The following is a 22,183-nucleotide window of genomic DNA, read 5'->3' on the forward strand; positions in this document are numbered from 1 at the left end:
TTTTACTCTTTAACGTTCCGCAACGCCCCAATTATGGAACTTAGTTCTAAAAATACAATCCAGAGAACCTCTTCCTCTTTTAAAGTAGCTTAGAAAAATAACCTCACAACCATATTGCTTCAATGAAGTGTACGCACATGTAGGTAAGTATTTTATCAACAAGGCTTACTTTCCGTACTGATACATATTATGTGTACTGTGCTATTTTTTTATGGAATAGGAGGACAAACGAGCGTATGGGTCACCTGTTGTTGAGTCATCACCACCGCCCACAATCTCTTGCAACACCAGAGGAATCACAGCAGCGTTGTCGGCCTTTAAGGAACGTGTACGCGCTTTTTTTGAAGGTACCCATGTCGTATCGTCCCGGAAACACCGCACAAGGAAGTGCATTCCACAGCTTTGTAGTACGTGGAAGAAAGCTCCTTGAAAACCGCACTGTGGAGGACCGCCACACATCCAGATGGTGGGGATGATATCCTTACTTGTGGCGTGTCATGCGAAGGTGGAATTCGGCGGTAGGAATCAGGTTAAACAGCTCTTCGATACACTCCCCGCGATAAATGCGGTAGAAGACACACAATGAAGCGACGTCTCTACGCAACGCCAAGTGATACAGCCGTTCACAGAGCACTGGGTCGCCGACAATTCGAGCTGTTCTGCGTTGCACGCGCTAAAATGGATCGAGCTGATACTGGGGTGCGCCAGACTAGAGATGACGGCAATACTCCATGTGTGGCCGGACCTGCGCTTTGTACAGCGCTAGAATGTGGGCCGGCTTGAAGTATTGCCGTGCTCTATTTATGACGCCCAGTTTCTTTGAAGCCTATTTGGCTTTGCCCTCCAGATGGCCACGAAATTGGCAATCGCTCGAGATTTCAAGACCCAGTGTTCTGATACTTGGCGAGGCTTTAAGGGAAGTGTTGTCGAAGAGCGGTGATACGACAAATGGTTTAGTGGTAAACGCGCAAACTTGAGTCTTCTGGGGGTTAAATTGGACAAGATTCAATTTACCCCATTCTGCGACTTTCTCAAGAGAGGACTCGATAGAAGACACAAGTTTCTCCCGGCACTGGTCGACGATTTCCCCTGAGAGTCCAACATATCATTGATATGCAGAAGAAACAGCGTAGGAGATAGCAGACAGCTTTGGGGCACTCCAGCGTTCACGGGCTTTGGAATCGAGCAATAACCTTCGACAACGACCTGTATGCTGCGCCCAGTGAGGAAGCTGAAGAGCAGCTTTCGACAACGACCAGAACTTGCGTGTCCCGGTCGGGTAACTGGAAAGCTGCTCGCCGATTTTGACGACGTGTTTTGCCTTTGAACGGGCGATTTGCCGCTTAAAAAATCTGGATGCACGGTTATATTTCCTCTTAAGAACTATGCAGTTCGGATCCATTGTGCCCAGCGCCGCAACCCAAGTTCGATACGCCTGTTTTTTGTAGTCATATGCTGCTTTAACTGACGCATCGAACCAGGGTTGTGATCTGCCACCGATCGGTACTACATAGCTTGGTATAAAAATATCAATACCCTGCAGCATTACATCGGCTACTGCAACTGCGCAGGCACTAGGATCGTCCGAAGGGAAACAAACCTTGCTGCAAGAGTAGGATGCAAAAAAGGAATGCAATCTGCTTTTCACTTGTAGTGCCAAACGCGGCGGGTCGCTGGTGGTCTACGACGTTGGCGTCGGATAGGCACTACACTCCTGACCAGGCAATCGTTGGACGTTCCGAGAGGGGCGTCGACAAAGACCTGGTAACCATCGGGATGTGTAGTCAGCAGAAGATCTAATAAGGACGGCATGTGGCTATCCACATTCGGGAGCCGCGTTGGCAACTCAACCAATTGGGACAGACCATACGCCAATGCAAAATCTTGCACAGATCGCCCTGCGTTGTCTGTGGTTCGTGATACAAGCCATTTGGCATTGTGCCCGTTGAAATCACCCAAGACTACGATTTCAGCGGAGGGGATCTGGGCAAGCACGTCGTCAATTGCCACTTGAACGCAGCCCATGAGATGATCGGTTTCTGCGTTACCACAATGGGACCTGTAGACACACGCATAGATGCGAACGCGGTCCTCTAAATCTACGCGGAGCCAGAGAGTGTACAGGTCCCTACCCTCAAAATTGCCGAGACGGCGACAGCAGATATCCTCCCAAACGTACACACATACCCCGGCATGAGGCAAAAAATGGTGCTCAATTTTGTACCCGGGGTACGTTAAATATGACGTATCGCTAGGTCGAGATATCTGCGTCTCCGTAAGGAAACACAAGGCCGGCTTCGCCGTCTCAAGGTGGTAGTGGACGGCGTTTAAATTGGAGTGAATTCCCCTGATATTGCATAAGTCCACGTTGAGTGTGGAGCGGGGTGCCGTGGACCGTGGTGTTACGGCCTCGTTTGTCGTTGGTCATGCGCGATTCTGAGCTTTCCCCGGAATACGAAGGGCAGCTCGGGATGGAGTGCTCGGGGAGGGATTCTCCGACTCTGGTAGAGCCGGTACCCTCCTGGCGTACTATCTCTTTAAGGACAGCTTTCATAATCTTTGTTGGAGAAGGGGGGGGGGACGGCCACCGGTCCTCGACACTAACCCATGCGAGACATAGCTGCACTAGGCCGCTACTTCACTCCGGTATTCTGTGCGAGTGTGGTAATTAACCTGGACGAGTCTGGCCGATTGTGCTGACTTCAAAAGACCACACGAGTCTTACGATACCAATAAGCCTGGGACTCCCCTATTCTTTTTATGCCCCGGGGAAAGTACAGGGCAAACTATTAGTGCCTGGCGCTTATTTACAAACTTCCTTATTCATAATGATCCGCTAACTTAAAACAGACGCTAAGGAGTGTTTTTTCACATTCTGACTTAGGTCAATAGAAGAAGACAGAGTGAGAATTAGCAATGCTTTAAGTTAGCAGACTATTATGAATAAGGGGGTAAGTCGCTAGTGCGAAGTGTGGACTGAGGGACGCGACAGGAGACTGCTTAAATACGAAAGAATATATTAATATTGTAATAGTACAGAAGTCTCACTCCGCAAAATTAATTAAAGCAATAGGGAGGGACTCTTGCAACCATACAATAAGGTGTAGATTGTAATTCACATCGCACAGCGTTATTAAGTATTTACCTACATTTTTATTCCCTAGAAGTTGCCTCTCTTTCTATCGCTTGTCTTCTTTTTCTAAAATTGTACCTACCTAGTTTTTGGTCATCTTACTTTTATGTAATCGTTATTGTTAATCAATTTTTTTCTTTCCCTGTCAAACCTACATTAGTTGCAGATAGTTATGTATGAATTGGAAGACCACGACTTATTCAATCCTTCTTAGTATCGGAAATAAATAGGTAGCTAGCATTCATGCTAGTAATTATGGTAATTTCTTGGTAGTAATAATTACTAATATCACTAATAAATATTTCAAGGGGAAGCTTAAAATATTTAAATTACAACCGCAATGACCTCTAATTCTATGCTTTTCTTTTTTTATATTTCTCCATTTTAAAAGATTGGTCTGACCAGTGAAGAAGGTGACAAAAGCTCGTGCGTGCCACACTATTCGCGCGTGAGTCTTTACTGGATGCGTGGGGGCCGCCGCGTCTACTTACGATTTGGATACCTACAAGGGGAGTGAGACAGGCCTGCGGATACCAACTAATAGCTACCATAACGACTAGGTTGGAATATAACAATTCTACTGTCATTACACCTGTGCCTGTTAACAGAAAGTAGAAACTTGTTAGAGTAAATCTAAGATCAATCAAGCCTAGAGAAGTTATAATAAGCTGAGCTGTACAGCACACTTCACTTTTTTAACCTACGTCAAAGGCAATGCACTAAAAGAAAGAGATATATCTCAAGTATTCTTGTCTAGTCTTGTAATGCAAAACAATAACTTGAAGCCATTACATTTCATTTTGTCAAAAAGATTATATTATTACCCAATATAACTACCAATTTTTATGTTCATAAGATTCTGAAAGCTAATGAAAAATTGTCATGCTCTTCTTATGGAAGATTATGCAGGGAAAATAAATATTTTTATATCGATTATATTATTACATCTGCTTGTGTAGGTTCTTATCTTAATTTAAACTTATCTTTAGTAGTAGATAAATATTTACACACGTTATTATATTTATTATTTTTGTGTACCTATTTGTAGGTAATATTATCTATTTTGCATTGCAGGAATCTTCAAAGTTAGCCAGAAATAAAATAATAGACTCGCAAAGAAAGCTTCGAGCTATCCCTAGAAACCTTCAATATGCTGTAAATTAACTAGCAATGTCAAGAGATTCATGTGCTTCGCCTGTGTCTCTTGAATCATTTACTGAGCCGCGTATGGATAACTCTCCTCGAAAAAGATACTTAAGAAGCAATCGATTATTTTGAAACAATCATAAACCTCTTCACAACGTTTCAAAAATTAAAAGCTTAGCAGCAAAAGTGCAAAATATTAAAAAACAGGCGCGCCACGGCACCCTCAACAGCTTACAGCAACGGTACTAAAGGCGTTGTTCAGTGTAATGTAATGTAGGTACATGACGTGTGCCACATAGAGCAGCTGAAAAAAACATTTAAAAGGCAATCCAATATAAAAAGAGAAGATGAATACATTTAAGCTAACTACTCGATAAATTATTAAAGAAATTATATTTTTACATTTACAATAAAAAATATTTTTATTACTTGTGAAACAAACAAAATACGTCTCGAAACTATTAAATAAAATTTTGTTACGTACCTACCCGCATACTTATATAATATGCCCGCATGCGCCTCAAACAGGTAACGAAATTCTAATATAATATATTGAATAATTGTTGCTAATTTATAATGGAAAAATTATAAAATTGAATTGAAGATAATATTATTGTAAGTTTTAAAGTAGAAAATATATATGGTGAAGGTTGCCAACTAAAGGATCAAAATTTGTTTAATTAATTATATTTGTTTATTTTATTATATAAAGGCCGGCAACGCTCTTGTGATTCCTCTGTGAATGAGTGAGAGAATGTGGGCGGCGATGACCACTTAACACCAGGTGACCCGTACGCTCGTTTGTCCTTCTATTCCATAAAGAAAAAAAAAATAAATAAAAGACGAACAAACAATTAAAATGTTCGAACATTAAAGATAGATAATAGTTAAAAATAAAAAATAAAAGTTAAAAAATTTAAAAAAACAAGTGGGGCTAACTTCAGTGACCATAGAATATGCTTTTCTTGTTCAAGAAATATTTCATGCTTGGGAAAAGCTATGAAATGCAATACCGCATATCTTTTGCAACCTGTCAAAGACTTTTACATATAATATTTAAGCAACACTAAGTCAGTATGGTGTTCCAACAAATTCCAATAAAATTAGTGACTCGTATGAACAACAGACGGAAAGTTGAAACCAAAAGCTTTCTTACTAATGTCACATCGATGTGTCTCATTTATTGCATTTATGAGTGATTTCAGAGGATATTTGACCCTACAACTTTTTACCTTCTTAGCCATCTGAATATTGCAAAAGTAACAGTGTAGTTATTGCCGCACATACTAGCAATCTTTGGAATGAATTTCCTTACACGGCCTTCTCAGGATGAAGGACTTCATACCTTCCTTACCTTCAAAATCACGTAAAAACCTAATTTAATAAAACTATGAAACGACATTTTTGTATAATAGTTTGATAATTATTGTGTTGTTGTTTTTGAGCCATAGGGTTTTTGTGTTCCTTTGAGAGTTGGCGATGCAACTGATATTCGGAAAGCTGTCAGATTTATGGAAACAGGAAAAATAAAGATGGCTGTGTCAGTAAATTTCGTATAAGCTATAATAAGTTGACGCGATGTGCTTACATTGCTTTTTTTGTGCTATTAGTACCAAACCGTCGCTGACTACGGAATAAACGTTTAAATACATGATCCAGATACGTTAACATTATAGACTCTTTTCTCCGAGAGATGAGAAATAAAAAAAATATTAATTTGTCCATCTGAAGATACTTGGAATTTGGAATCTAAATAAACATTCTATCTTTACCATGCTCATCAGAAATTAGTTCTATTTATCTTAATCATTATTAATACCAATCCATTAAATTGTACAAAATAGCATTTTCCTTGCGACAAAATTGCTGAGCACATCTTAAGGCATTCATTACATATCCCATAAATGAGCCATAAGCTCTTATCATCCTTAATTCATATGGGTGTGTAGTTAATTTACCAATTTTATTGCCAGTGATTACATTTCTGCTTATTGACCATATTTTAAAAAACTGGAGTAAATGCAGAAATGTATAGACATAGTAGTCGAAGGTTATTATGGTGTCATTTGTGGCATGTGCCATATCTCGACTTTGATTTTATATGAGGTGCATTGTCTATATGTATACAAAACTGCCCTAGCAATATTGAAAATCTCCCGCCTTTTTTTACTGATTAGTTCCGGTGGCACAAACGGGTGCTAGTATCGTGTTTACATTTATTTAGTTTAAAGTTGGCGTTCTTCTCGTTAGAGTAAAATGTTCTGTGGAGTCTACAGTGTTCCGTATTGAATTTACTCTTCGTTACAACATGAGTTTCCCTATATATTATAATACTCTTTGGTCAGTTTACACCAGTTTACAAACGAGTTTATGTGGTACAGTTCAGTGCGCAACTGCGTAGTTAACTACCTACTAATATAAAAATATATTTATTGAAATTCTTAACGTTTTAAAAACCATTTTCAGAGCCTAGATAGTGAAATTAAAAGTACCTAATATGTCACTTGAAATTATATAGCTGTTGTGAAAATAATAGAGATATTTGTTATGATACAGTGTTGTGAAATAATATACTGCGCAATATAACAATAAACAAAGTAAAGTTATCTTTCAGATCAATGGCTACTAGCGGTCCTCCGGATTTTGGGAAAACCAACATAATCTTGAAAAATGGATATAAAATTCCAGCTGTAGGAAGTGAGTAACTAATTTAAAAATATTTAAGATCTAGTTTTCAAATGGTAAATACAAGCTGGGGTTTTTGTGATATTATTAAAAAACGTCTAACTAAAATATATATATATTATAACAATTTCGTGGTAATTATACAATAGTATAACTGTAATAACTGTAAAAAAAATTAAGCAGTTCTTGTAAAAAGATATTAAATATTCATAAAATTTCTTAATTTCTATGCTATTTGATATTTAAACCGTAATACAGACATGCAGTACATTAATTGTCTACTTATTTTAGTAAATATTGTCTGTTTTCCTTACTCTTCTTATCTTAGTCATTTATTTCAGTTAATACATTTTTTCCTCTGATTACAAATAAATATTGTCTGTTATCCTACATTAACAATTTGCCATTTGTAGCCTTGAAAGAATGTGAGATTGTTTGTGTTTGAGATGTGTAGTGAGATTTTGACTGATAACACCTGTTACTACATAATATTGGCAAACAGTCACAGAACTTAGATGAAGATTAACCTATGCATAGAAACATATATAAATGATTTAGGGTTAAATAGTTTCTAACTTAGGGCCATCTATAATCGGAATTCTAGAGAATCCTTTAGAACTTAGAGAGAATTATAAACACTGTACCATAAATAAGTGTCTATTTACCATTGCTGTGACATACAGTGCATTATGCAGAGGATACATGTAGGCAGAAGAAATACCACAGCATGTGCTCACAAAGTGCAGGAATGTGGATGAACACCTGGCACAAATTCATGCTCCAATCACTACCTGATGCCTGTAGCAGTATGAAAAGGATGCTATTTGTCTGAGATGAAGTGGGCTGGTTGGAGTAGAGGAGATTAACTAATGCACACAATGGCCTAATCAAGAGTCTTAAGTGCATAAACAACCCAGTGAAACTAACTGAGTTATTAATAGCAGCCCAAATAATTTAATATAATAGTATATACCTATAGCTTATAATAATGAATATGTTCATAATAATGATATGAATATTTTCAATATAAGATATAAAATCACTATTCCATAAACAAGATTTGGTAAAATAGCATAATATATAGCCATAGTAATAGGCTGTCTGGAACACTTCCGTTGCTTCTTTCACAATTTCTTTCTTGGCCAAATCCGAACTTGACATGCACTGGCAACTCTATTACAGTCATTCAAAATGTGTTAAAGGTTTGTATTACAGTTACATACAACCCAAAAATCCCAACTAAACCATGGTTATATCAGTATCATCCAGTGGACAAGCAGACAACATCGGTCACCTCCAGACTTCAAATTGGTCACACTAGTACTCCTTCACACCTGCACAGTTGGTATATTATCCAATGCCCATTCTGTGTTTGTGGCATTGAGAATGCACTGCAGACCAAATTCTTTTTAGCTGCCTAAACAAAACAGTTTTTCTGTGTAACATTCTACCTCCCTGTGTCCAAACCTATATATAGATCTTAAATCTTTTGTTTCTTTTAACCACCACAAAAAAACTTCAAAATCCCTTATGAAATCATTGCTTGCCCCCTTTCTTTATTCTTTCCCTTTGTTATGTATTGTCTGAACTCTGAATGTTTTTGATATCTACATGTCTTGTGTCCGTTTATTTCAGTGTGCACATCAAACCACACTGTACACCAGAACCTGTTTAGGTCCCATTTTTATAACAGGTCATTCATTTATGCCATACCCTGTGCTATTTTCAGGAGTCATTTGCAGTAAAGTTAACTAACTTAAAAGTTTTAAGTTAAAATAATATTTCTAACCTATTTCTTTATAATAAATTTTAAAAATTATAAATAAACACCTCATTCAAAAAGCCTACAATATATATAGGTAAAGAATATAAAGAAGCATGGGAAATAGATGCTCCTGGCTCACCTAATAACCTTCTATATTGGGATTGCATAATCTTATGAATATTACGTAAATATATTCTTTTGGTTTATATAAAATCCACTGTAATTGCATTATATAGAAACATTTTGTGGGGTTGTTTGTGAACATTACTTTTTAATAATTTTTTAGTTGCATACGCTTATCATATTTGTAATGCTCACTAAAATGTTTTTGCTTGTGAATGGAGTAGTGTGAAGGAGTGGACCTCCTTCCCTCAAATGTGTAATGGGAATACTGGATTGTCCATGGATCAAATTATGAACAAGTCCAGCTTGCGGTACTAAGTCCACCATCATATTTAATAAATCATTGTTTTACGGCATATTATTCCTAATTACTTTGATAATCACAACCACCATCTTCAGAAACCATCCTTACACAAAAAATGAATTCACACTCTAAAGATTGATCCATCCAACACATGATAAATTTATATTTTGGTATATAGTTTCCCCCTTATTCATAATGGTCCGCTAACTTTAAACGGCCACTTAGGAGTGTTTTTTCTCATTCTGACTTATGTCAATAGCAGATGATAGAGTGAGAATTAGCAATGCTTTAAGTTACCAGATTATTATGAATAATGGGGTTTATATTTAAAACTCTTTTTAACATGAACTTGATTCATATTATATTGGATGTGGTTCCTTCCAAAGTATTCTGATTTGGGTGTTACATCAATCTATTTGCTGTATTAATTGTAATTACTGGGTAATTTTTTCAGTTGGTACATATAGAGTAAGAAATTATGAAGATATGTATATGTTGGTGGATGGTGCCTTGGCTGCTGGATACAGGCTGTTTGGTAAGGTATTTTATTATAATAGTGATTATTTATGACTATTACAGGTGTTTAGATCAAGTTATGTATTCATTTATTTTTTATATTTTAGATACAGCAAGTGTTTACAACAATGAACATTGGTTAGGTGCAGCCCTTCGAACGTTACTGCCTAAATATGAACTCGACCGTCGAGATATTTTCATAACAACCAAACTAGGTATGTTTAATTAATATAGAGAGACTTGGCCTTTTCAAAGCATATATTATGTCTGTGGAATGTGTGATAAGTGGAATGAAAATGGTTCCAACATTTTCCATAGATCATCATCTTTACATGACTAAATCTTACTTTGACCATTGGCAGGTTTCTTAGCCCAAGGTGCCGGCTAGATGGGTACCACAGCAGCACCTTTTTATGCCACCAAGGAGTAGAGTGCCAACAGAATTTGAGTTTTGAATATCAATTTCTCATAGGTGACAAGCACATTCACTGTACCACTCAGTACTTTGGTCTTCCTAGAATCCTCAGTGGCCACTGCAATTTTATGGGCAGGTTGTATCACTTACGGTGAATGTTTTGTTTCCGTCATCACATCTTATCATAATAAAGCCTCATTATTTGGTCTCAATAATTGTCAATACATCTTCTGTAACTCATCAATGATCAGTAAACATTTGTTTAAAGTAAAATATAAAATAAGGCAAAACATTTTATCAGATATTTTAATATTAGATTATGCCAGCTCAACTTTAACACAGCTTAAAAGATTATTGTAGTCTTGACTCACACTGATTGTTTCCTGTTGTTAGTGTTTAATATTTAAAATTTACAGGCCCTTCTGATCACGGCAAAGATGCAGCTCTAAAAGCATTTACAAAATCATTGAACAATCTTAACTTGGGTTACATTGATATGTATTTAATACATTTTCCTGGAGCTTCTAAAGTTGACAGTAAAAGTCCAAAGAATGCCGAACTTAGAGCCGAGTCATGGAAAGCATTGGAAGAGTTGTACAGTGAAGGCAAATTGAATGCTATTGGTGTTAGCAACTACACAGTCAAACATCTGGAGGAAATTATCAGTAACCACTCAAATGTTCCTGTTGTAAATCAGGTACTGCTGCTATTAATCTTACACAAGTACTCAACACACTTGCATTTGTTTTTTCAACTTTAAAAGAAACTATCCTGTATACAAATACTAATACAAATATCCTGGTCTAGAAATAACACCAACTAATAAATGATGTACAATTGAAATGAAATAGAAGTGACGAATTTGGTTTTTCCTTTATTTGTTATCAAATGTGATAAAGGAAATTGCTTGGTGTTTTTTCACAGCACACAAACTTACATATCAAACACTATTGGTTGATCACCAACATTTTGCACCCCTAAGACATACCACCAGTGCCTGTTCTAATTATCTGATATATAAAAAATATGGTTGTTTATTAATATTGAATGTAGTAATAATAGCAATACTGTACATATTATAATTATGATAAACTATTCCTAAAAGATTTAATACTCATATAAAATAATAAACCTTTTTAATATGTTAATAAAATTTTACATGAAGATTTTAGGCATCAAAGTTTCATATTCATATAATATTTATTAAACAATAACATATATTTAACTAGTATTTCTTAAGTATTATTTTGAACTTTTTTATAAACAATTTTTTTTCAGGTGGAATGGCATCCATTTTATTATCAAATGGATTTGTTAGACTTCTGCAGGAAAAATTCAATTGTGATGCAAGCATATTGTTCTTTTGGCGGAACTTCAAACGGGGACTCCTCTCTCTTGGAACATCCTCTGGTCAATTGCATTGCTAACAACCATTCTATATCTGCTGCCCAGGTGTTACTTTTGTGGGCATTACAACAAGGTATAATGGTGATACCCAAATCGACAAAGTCTGAACACATTCATCAGAATATACAGTTACAAGACAGGTTGTCAAGCAACGAAATAGAGTTGTTGTTTGATTTGGGACTGCAACCGAAGATAGCCTGGGATCCAACTTCCATAAAATAGACATGGAGAATCATTTTTAATTGTCCTAATACATCTTATGTTATAGGACATCCTTACATATTATAAACATAATAAATAACCACACAAATAATGTTGGGAGGAAACATCTCAATAGTTTGAGAGAATATTGAATTTTAATATGAATGACATGGAAATGTTGTGTGACAAAGTCAAAATATTTTTTAAATTGCCATATTTTGGTGCCCGTCTGTACTGTCTGTTGAAACAATATATTGCTATGCAGTCATAAAACATGTTAGATAGATAAGTATTTGCCAAGGAAATCAGTTCTAAAGGATGTTAAACATCAAACTAGCCCGATGGCATTTCTTCCATCATGTTTTTAAAAATAACTATAAGAATAATAATAATCAAGACATTATAATTTCTTAGAAATGTAGTTTTGATTTGTTGCTTCAATATTATGATTAATGAATTATTTTTTGAGTATATTGAGTTCATGAGTGCATTATATTCAGCACATATTATTTTATTTTATACCCTTAACCAATGTTGATGTAAGAGAAAATGTAATATTCTATAATGAGATATTGAAAAATGTTTATTTTGAAATAAAGAGTTATGAATATTATCTTGTCTTTTTACTTTTCATTCACATACCTTATTCTTCATAGGCTGCCAACATCTGCACATCTATAAAAGCTGAACAAATATATGAATATTACCTGTTTAGTCTATTTTAGTAAGGATAGCAATCTAAAGTCGAGTATGGTGCTAAGTATTTATTTTAGTATCATGCTCCAAGAAGAAAACTAGTACTTAATATAATGTTAGCAAACTTATTGTTGATGTTTGTTTTCAATATGATTTGGAGAAAAGCCTTAACCAAGAAAAAATATTTCTATTAAACTATGATTGTATTGTCTTTCACTGCATGTAAATGATGAGAATTGACAAGATGAAAAATGCCCTACTTACAATGTACAATACAGAGCTATTTTCTAAAATTCTGAGTGGCGCTGTGTAACGCTTGTCGCCTTGGGTAATCCATATGAATTGAACATGGCAAGGTCAGTCTCCATTTTGAAATTTTGTTGTTGCTTGCACACTATTATTTGGCACTAGAAGTAATAGTGTTCTGTGAGGATGTGCCCCTATGGACTCATTAGATCTATCATCTAGACGGCATCCTGTGCAAAAGAGGTTTAGGTATTCCGGAGTTGTTCAATGCTCATTAATAGTACTCATGAGAAAGGAGATGGTCAAAAAATTTATTGAGCCTGTTCCCCAGAATAAAAATAATATATAAAATCTAGTCACTTACTCACGGACGAGTAATTTTACTAGCATTTACTAGGAAATATCTTCTTTAACAACAGTTAAAAGGTCCGTATAATTGCTCAGCAGTTGTGGACAAATGTTCAGGAGGTTTCAAGAAGTTTTCTAACTACGCAAAAGTAATGGATAATATACGTCCTATTAGACATTAGACACTAATATATACATTAGAACATAAAAAACGAACCGAATACCGATGTTTAGCTTTAGTGTTTACCCCTTTTCAGGGGTGGGACAGATGCCTTAAAGTGACGTTTTCAGAAGACTGTAGTGCCATCTCTTATTTGGCCCGAAAATGAAAGCCTTGTCAGCTGTCACTCGCTTTGAAACCTTTCAACTTTTCTTTATTTGTGTCACTGCCCACTGGTCATTATATGGCGGCTACTTCTAGCGTTTGCGCATGCATTTATTTCCCGTGTTCCATTTTGCATATATACACTACTAAATCCATCATTTATGTTCTATGTTTTGACAAAATTAAATAATTAACTAAATAAGTAAAAAATTGCAATACATACATTAAAAAGTAGAGTTAGGTAGTTATTTAATTGAAGTTTATATATAGTTATTTTCGGGGCCAATCTCCAGATGGCGCTAGTTTTCAAATAGACAGATCATAATGCGTAGAGGGCTCTCTAGATTCTTTGGAAAAGGGCGGGAAACTTAAGATCGGTCGCACGTAATTTTAATAATTTTTTCCATTTTATTTTTAAATTTCATGTAAATATTTTGATATTTTGATCAGATAAGTTGTAGTTTGTATATATTTTAGTAGTTAGTTTTTATTAAAGTGTTAATTTGTGTAAATTTCATCCTATTGGTAAGTCTTCTTTTCTTCACTTTTCTATGAGATGATGGACCCCCCGGATGATCCTGGGGGGACAGCCCCTGATATAGGTCATGTAGTGACAATTTCTAATAATGACGAAGGTAGCACTATGGATACAGATGGTTCTGTGTCTCAGACATCTAGTGGCCGTAAAAGAGTGTCAGCTCGACCCAGAATATGCAGACACTGTAATAAAAGACGACGAAAACACCGTGGTGATAAGAAAGATATTAAGGAAAGTGATTGCAAATGTGTAGACATTAGTGACAAACAAATTCTTTCCAAAGTCGATTCCTGCAATAATTCTTCTATAGTAGTAGAGACAATACAAAAAAATAACACAGACACTCCACAACAGCCACAGCCCCCTGTTGCAAGGCTGTTATATAACTCATTAGATGCTGCTCCTTTTGTTGTACACATTCAGAAACAGTATTCATCTCCCGATGATAATGTTACTTTACATCCAGTTACATTTGGTCGTTTTCTCAAAAGAAATTCTATTAAAAATATTGTGAATGGAAGTTTAAAAAGGATAGGCCGGAATAGGTTATCTATTTCTTTTTCTAAGTACCAAGATGCAAATGACTTTGTTGAAAACAAAAATTTTGAAAATGAAAAATATAAGGCTTTTATTCCATCATTTTCTGTGAGTAGAGTAGGAATAGTCAGAGGAGTACCAGCTGAGTGGTCTGAAGAGGAAATAAAAAGATAATGTTTCTGTTCCTATTGGCTGTGGTCCAATCATAAAAATTAGGAGAATAAAACGAAAGATGATGATTGATGGACAAAACCATCTTAAATGTACTGAGTCTGTGGTATTTACTTTTGATGGACAGTTTTTACCTAAACGAGTATATATGTGCTACACTTCTCTTACTGTAGACTTGTATATATATCCTACTATTCAATGCTACAATTGTTGTCGGTTTGGTCATGTGAAATCTCAATGCAGATCTAAACCAAGATGTTTTAGATGTGGTCAAGGACATAGTGGTGATAACTGCTCTGTTCAAGATGATTTTATATCTTGTTGTTTATGTAAAGGTTCCCATATTGCAACTGATAAAAAATGTTTAGAATATGAAAGACAAAGAGCTATAAAGGAATCAATGGCTAAAAACTGTATTTCCTATTCAGAAGCTTCAAAGATACATCCATCTGTCTCTCGAATTTCATATGCAGATACATTACTCTCATCACCTAACATCACTCCTACTACTTTTCCAACCCAGCATCAACATTCAACACCTAAAGCTATAAACAATACTTCATATAAAAAAAACTGTTTTTGTTAAACCAAAGCCTCCACCTACACTTAGCAAAGGATATGACAAATCTGCTCACCAAGAAATTTTAAGGGATTTTAATATTCCCCAACCCTCTAATGGATGTGCATTAATTAACAAAGAAAATGAAAATCCTTTGGAATCCTCAGTAATTGATTTAATTATTTCTCTTATAAAATCTCTTAGTCAATCGAATGAATTTTCACCGTCCAACGCTGCCTTATTAGTTTCTGCAATTACTCAAATTTATAAACCAAATAATGGACAAAGTTCTTCAATGGAATTGTCAAAGCATCACTCCTAAAAAAAGTGATCTTATTTATTTATTAAATAAATATAAACCTTATATCTGTGCTCTTCAAGAGACATGGTTGAAACCAGGATCTTTATTTAAGATTCGTGGTTATTCATGTCTCAGAGAAGATCGTGTGGATGGGCATGGCGGAGTAGCCATGCTTGTGAAACACCCTCTTTCCTTTTCTCTCTTCTCTATTCCTTCTCACAGTAATGATTTTTCTATTATTGCTGCTTTAGTTGAAAATATCTGTTATGTATCTATTTATATACCTCATCCTTCTTCTTCAATCTTAAATGAAATTAAAGATATTATTTCCATTCTTCCGAAGCCTTTTATGATCCTTGGTGATTTTAATTGTCGCCATGAATCCTGGGGTTACTTATCTTCTAATAGTTATGGTAACACATTAATAGATATATTTGATTCAGTGAATTTGTGTATATTAAATGATGGTCGTCCTACACGACGTTCTCATCCTGACGAGGGCCCAAGTGCTCCAGATTTAACAGTCACTACACCTAATCTTGCTTCTTCTTTGTCCTGGGATCCATTACGATCTACTTTTGGTAGTGATCACTTCCCACTATTATTATCATTTCCAACCTGCAATAATAACAATAAAGTATTACATAAAACTTATTCTCCTCGTTTAAAATATAAGCTTAATGATGTTGATTGGGATTTATATAAAGATCTAATAAAAAACAAAATTATTACACTTCCAAAAATTAATCCAGGTACAGAATCTCAGTGTGCAGATTCTTTAGCAAGAATCTTTATTGAGGTTACCAATGAGATATTTCCAAGTAAAAATAGCTCTTTGGGTTTTATTCCTTCTCCTCCTTGGTGGGATAACGAATGTACTGTGGCAGTAAAGAGAAGAAAATATGCTGAAATTACATACTGTCAATGTTCCACTGATGAGAATTTTGAAATTCTTACAAAGAGTATGTCAGAAACTTCAAAATTTCTAAAGAAAAAGAAATTTGATGGCTGGAAAAATTTCTGCTATTCAATATCACCTGATGTCAAACCATCTCTTGTATGGCAAAATATAAGAAGGTTTAGATCTGCATACAAAGATTCATCCCCAAAATCAATCCCTTTTCAGTAAGTAAGTAGTTAATAGCTTTTTAGATAAATTGGCTCCACCTTTCGTTCCTGAAGACTTAATAATTGGTTACCCTGTAATAAATATAAATAATGACAACTGTTTTGGTTTAAACAGTATATTTTCTCTCACTGAACTAAAAGGTGTATTGTCTCATGTTAAGGATTCTGCTCCTGGACTGGACGGTATTCCGTATTCCTTTATCTCTCATTTAGATGATGATGCTTTATTTTATTATTTATCTCTTATAAATTCCATAGTGACATCTGGTAACATCCCCTCCACGTGGAAACGTCAAGAAATAATTCCCGTACTGAAACCTAATAGGTGTTCTTCAGACCATTCTGCCTATCGCCCAATCGCACTTTCTTCTGTTTTGATGAAAATTACAGAACATCTTATAAAAAATCGTTTAGAGCAAAAAATTCATTTGTTGAGCATAACGGTCTATTATGTGAATCCCAATTCGGTTTCAGACGTGGGAAAAGTACTATTGATAGCTTAAGTATATTCATTTCTGATATTCAATTATCATTTTCAAATAATAAATCAGTAATAGCTGCGTTCTTAGATGTAAATTGTGCCTATGATAATGTCGTAAAAAGTATTTTAAAGAGTAAGCTTTTACAACTTAATATACCTCTGCTATTAACAAATTTTATCATAAACATGCTTTCCGAAAGATACATAATCCTGAAACTAGATGACAGGAAGTCAATTACTCGACTTGTTTCAAAGGGCCTCCCCCAGGGATCAGTACTTAGCCCAATATTGTATAATATTTATACACACGATTTAAAATCATCACTTAATAGTGTAAATGTTCTTCAGTATGCTGATGATCTATTAATTTACTGTTGTGATATTTCTATTGAAAAAGCTAGTTCTTCTATAACACAACCACTGATAAATTTAAAAACTTGGTTGGACTTTAATGGCCTTGATCTATCACCTGAAAAAAGTACAATAGTTTTATTCACGAGATCAAGAACTCCTCCTCCTATTTCTATATTTTATGAGGGTTATCAGATTCCAGTTAAAGATAATGTTAAGTTTTTGGGAATTGTCTTAGATTCGAAACTAACTGGTATCCCACATTGTGATTACCTAAATGCTAAATGTGAGCGTACTCTTAATATTTTAAGATGTCTGTCAGGTGTTTGGTGGGGTGCGCACCCTTTTTGCATGAAATTGTTATATAATGCTCTTATAAGAAGTATATTAGATTATGGTACATTCTTGCTGGAGCCTGGTAGTGTTAAGACATTTAAAAAACTAGATCTCATACAGGCCAAAGCTTTACGAGTAGTTTCTGGTGCTATGCGGTCAAGTCCTATCAATGCTCTTCAAGTAGAATGTGGTGATCCTCCACTACATCTACGTCGTCAATATTTAGCAGACAAATTTATATTTCGATCTTTTCATTTTCTTAATCACTCTCTTTATAACAAACTTCAGAAACTTTCTCATCATATAGATTCATCTGCATATTGGTCAAATAAAAACCACCTTGTCTAATCAATAGTTTTAAGAAATTTATCAACATAAAAGCTCCTATTCATCGATCCATTAATTATCCTCTTTTCAGTACTAGCTTTGAAGCATTAATGTTGCTTCCAGAAATTAATTTTAACTCAGATTTAAATAAGCACGATATTAGTACAAATTTTTCGTTTAATCTTCTTAAAAATACTGTTTGGGTTGATTACCATCATATTTACACAGACGCGTCTAAACATTCCTCCTCGGATCCCGTTGGTGTAGGTGTCTATCACGCTCAATTTAAAATATCACAGAAAATTAAACTACCTCCGGAAACATCGGTGTTTACTGGGGAATGTTATGGTATTTTTAAGGCTATTGAATATATTATTCTATTTAAACTTCCAAAAACAATAATTTTCTCTGATTCAAAAAGTGCCTTACAGTCTCTCAATAGGTTCCCATTTAAATCAAAAAACATTTCTTCTGTTGTCATAGAATTAAGAAATCTATTAAATAAATGCAATCACTTTGGTCTTTCTGTGTTGTTTGTATGGATCCCCAGCCATAGCGACATTCCTGGTAATATAAAAGCAGACCAACTAGCTAATGAAGCCGTGGTCGATGGCGACATTTTCCGTTATAAAGTTTTTTGCCAGGATCTAGGTGCTGTTCCTATAGTTCACCTTCAGGATTGTTGGAATAGACTTTGGACTGAAACTGGTCAATCAAAAGGCAGGAAATATTTTAACCTTCAGCCACTTATTTCATTTAAACCATGGTTTTTCCGTGCCAAATGCAATAAGTTAGTATGTTCTTCTATCATAAGAATGCGTTTGGGTCATGTTTGCACTCCTGTTCATCTTAACAGATTAGGCATTGTATCTACTGACATGTGTGAATGTGAATCCAATAAATGTGATCTAGATCACATTTTCTTTTCATGTTCTCTATACGACCGCTCCTCATTCCTGAATGATCTAATATCTCTTAATGTTCCTTTTCCTACCTGTATATCCTGTCTAATTATGTATCCATGTAAATTTTATAAAATATTGTCATCTTTCATTCTTCAGAATCATATCAAAGTTTAAATATTTGTAATGTTGTGTAAGTAGCAAGTATATATGTATATTGATGAAATTTTTAATATCCGTTTCAATCCTCTTTCTACTTATCTGATCCTTTCCCGTGTTCCGTATCATTTTTTAACTTAGTTTCCCAATCTTTTAATTTACGTTATTGACAAAAAGTAAACGCTATTGCCAAAAGAAGAAAAAAAACAAAAAAAAGAGGGCTCTCTTTTCCCTATTTATTATACTCTTTGCTCCTTGTTTACCCCTAGGCCAAAGACGATATAAATACTAGTAATACGCCGGAACCAATAACCCACAGAGTACTTTAAAATTAAAAAACAATAACAATTTAATCATTGATATTAGATATTGTTTTTACTCAATTCGTCCCTTCGACCATGGATACCTTTATACTCTATCTACGATTCGTCCCTTCCGGGACAGGCAAAAGTCGGGTACCGGTTAGCCCATTACCTACTGGATTTTATGTTGTAATAATTTATTTTAAACGCATAGCTTATTCAATAGTATCTTCTTTTTACTTTCATTATCTCTTTTCTCTGTTTTAAATTCAATTTTTTGAACAGTGTTCAAAATCAATTTGTAGCTGTTGTTGTTATTTGTTCGTTCCGTAGGTAGAATGTTTCAACTTTTGAAGGAAACGTTAATCTAGGAAGGAACTTCTAAATTTTTAATTTAATTTTTATTTCGTCACTTGTGCTTCTCTCAATTACGATAAACGTTGGATGAAACACGTGTTGAAAATTGTATTTACAAACTCGTGACTCGTGGCTTCGTTAGTAAACAAAACGTATTTCCTATTAGCCTTTTTTATATATAGCAGCAAACCTATGAACCCTCTACACAAGGCAAATTAACGATTATTCGAACAAAAATATTGTTATTTTTGATTTTCAAAAATTTTCAAATATTATTGGGGACGTATTGAAAAAAAGGAAGGTCCGAAGCACCCGGAACCAGCAATCATGTCTGAAACGAGTAATAAAAGTAGAGGAAGCGCGTGATGGTCTACAAGCCCGTGGACCCCAGATGGATGTTATTTTATAAAAGCTGAAAGTTTTTCAGTGCATACTCCCAGCACAGGTAAGAAAGATGGACCATTATGGAGGTTACAGTGACTTTGGCAGGTAAACAGTACTAAAGATGTGTAAAATACCGACCTAAATACATCAAATAATAAAGTGCAATTTTTCTGTATTACACACATTATCATATGTATAAAATTCTCGTGTCACAATGATAGTTTCCTTACTCCTCCGAAACGGCTTTACTCATTTTTACCAAATTTTATATGCATATTCAGTAGGTCTGAGAATCGGCCACTATGTATTTTTCATACCCCTAAGTGATAGGGGTATTTTACCATTAACATTTAATTTTTAAATTTTTGGACAAATTTTATTTTGTTATGAATCAATATTAAAAAATACAAACAACTTAAAATTTTCACCGGTCTACGATCAACACCTATTTTTGTTTCGCGACTTTAATATTGTTCTCTTCCATCCACAGATACGCATTAGACTTGCAAGATGGCAGTCGAATATAATGATTATTGTAGTACGATAAATTTGATTTACGATATACGAGTATTGAGTAGGTCTCAGAATCGGTCATCATCTGTTTTTAGTACGCTAAAATTTTTATTATTGATTTTTTTTTATTACTTTATATGGCAATACAACGTTTGCTGGGTCAGCTAGTATATTATAAAAACCACGTTATTCTTTGCCAGACACTTAATATCGTGGCAGCCCCTTGCCAGACCCTTAATGTTCATCTAATTATAATTTTACTTACGTTATAGTTTAAAAGCTGATTTTTATATATAATACTTGGGTAATAAGTAGATGATGTTCCGTCACTAGCCAGACACTTTTGATAGTTCCAACCCCTTGCCAGACAACCATGTAGAGTAGCTGTAGGAGAGCGCGAGGCAGTTTGAGCAGACACACGAAAAAATCAAATAAAAAAGGCACAAAAAATATGGACCGACTCTACCTGAATCCCACCGTAAAGCTGTGTCTGATTATAAGAACAAAAACCTGATGTACAGAGGCAAGCTGTTGCCACCTACCAGACTGCACACCCTGAAAAACACAGGCAATCTGTCGCCACCTACCAGGCTGCAAACCCTGGAAAAATAGGCAATCTGCTGTACTATATCAGGCCAGGAATACCGATGTGCATGCATTGATTCAGTTACGGTATAGAAAAAATACAATTCAGCGTGTATGGAGAAACAAGTTGCTTTCGGGTTTGGCGTATGACCTAGATATTGCTTATTGAACTGACAGCAGTGTAGTCTTAGGTTCTATGACGTACAAGTGTCAGTGGTGTAATGCCTTGAAGTGGAAAGATGAGGCACCTGGCATACATGCAGATGAAAAACCACAAAGAGAACATAGAGGTAGATTTAATGCACCAACGGCAAATGAAGTGGCTGTTGTATTTTTAGATCAGCATTTTGACCGAAGTGACATTATCCTCGAAAGCCAAAGTAACGCACTGCAGCGTATCAGTGAGATACATCGAGCTTATGACACGCTGCAGTACCCGCTGATGTTTTGCTGGGGGGATGATGGCTATTCAATCAACATACCACAATGTGATCCCACAACTAAGTTGCCCTTGAAAAAAATAGTCTCTGCTGTAAGTTTTTATTCATACAGAATTCATCAGAGAAGGAGAAGATAACTTTTTGGTTAAATATCGCGCTCTTTTTAGTCAATATTTGGAAACGGAAAATACGGAAAAATAGAAACTAAAAGACTAAACTACAAAAAACAATCAAGCCAAACTGCCCGCAGATAATTATATTCATTTAAAAGATGCAATTGGACGGCAAGATACTGAAGCAAATCAGCTGAGACAAATGGCAGTACTTCCATCATCTTTTACTGGTGGACCAAGATACATGCATGAAAAAACGCAAGACGCCATGACCTATGTTAGACATCACGGTCGTTCCGACCTTAAGAATGCTATTAAGAACATGTAACGATCACGTGAACGTAGCTCACGTAAAGTAACGTAGTACGTTTACTTTAGAGAATGGGAAG

The 22,183-nt window shown here is 35.3% G+C and overlaps 1 protein-coding gene and 1 long non-coding RNA gene across 6 annotated transcripts in view; one reads left to right on the forward strand and one right to left on the reverse strand.

Annotated features, from left to right (window-relative positions):
• Window positions 1-12,308, forward strand: part of LOC126978694 (glyoxal reductase-like) — a 48,172-nt gene extending 35,864 nt beyond the window's left edge. Inside the window, exons 1-7 of one of the 4 annotated variants that reach the window (XM_050827704.1) lie at window positions 6,663-6,684; window positions 6,723-6,767; window positions 6,894-6,976; window positions 9,611-9,691; window positions 9,780-9,887; window positions 10,504-10,784; window positions 11,366-12,308. In XM_050827704.1, coding sequence (XP_050683661.1) covers window positions 6,898-6,976; window positions 9,611-9,691; window positions 9,780-9,887; window positions 10,504-10,784; window positions 11,366-11,716 — 900 coding nt within the window. In that variant the 5' untranslated portion in view covers window positions 6,663-6,684; window positions 6,723-6,767; window positions 6,894-6,897 and the 3' untranslated portion in view covers window positions 11,717-12,308. Of the gene's footprint in view, window positions 1-6,633; window positions 6,977-9,610; window positions 9,692-9,779; window positions 9,888-10,503; window positions 10,785-11,365 lie in introns of those variants that run through there. The other 3 variants (XM_050827701.1, XM_050827705.1, XM_050827702.1) reach the window with 3 other exon arrangements.
• Window positions 12,309-15,268: 2,960 nt separating this feature from the next.
• Window positions 15,269-16,537, reverse strand: LOC126978697 (uncharacterized). 2 transcript variants are annotated; one of them, XR_007732670.1, is made up of 3 exons: window positions 16,454-16,537; window positions 16,149-16,321; window positions 15,269-16,034 (listed from the first exon to the last, which is right to left on the reverse strand). It is a non-coding gene; the product is annotated as an uncharacterized LOC126978697 (long non-coding RNA). The 2 variants fall into 2 exon arrangements; XR_007732669.1 differs by lacking the exon at window positions 16,454-16,537 and having other exon boundaries at window positions 16,149-16,447.
• Window positions 16,538-22,183: the final 5,646 nt, after the last annotated feature.

The sequence above is a fragment of the Leptidea sinapis genome, chromosome Z (genome assembly GCF_905404315.1).
Source record: "Leptidea sinapis chromosome Z, ilLepSina1.1, whole genome shotgun sequence".
NCBI lineage: Eukaryota > Metazoa > Arthropoda > Insecta > Lepidoptera > Pieridae > Leptidea > Leptidea sinapis.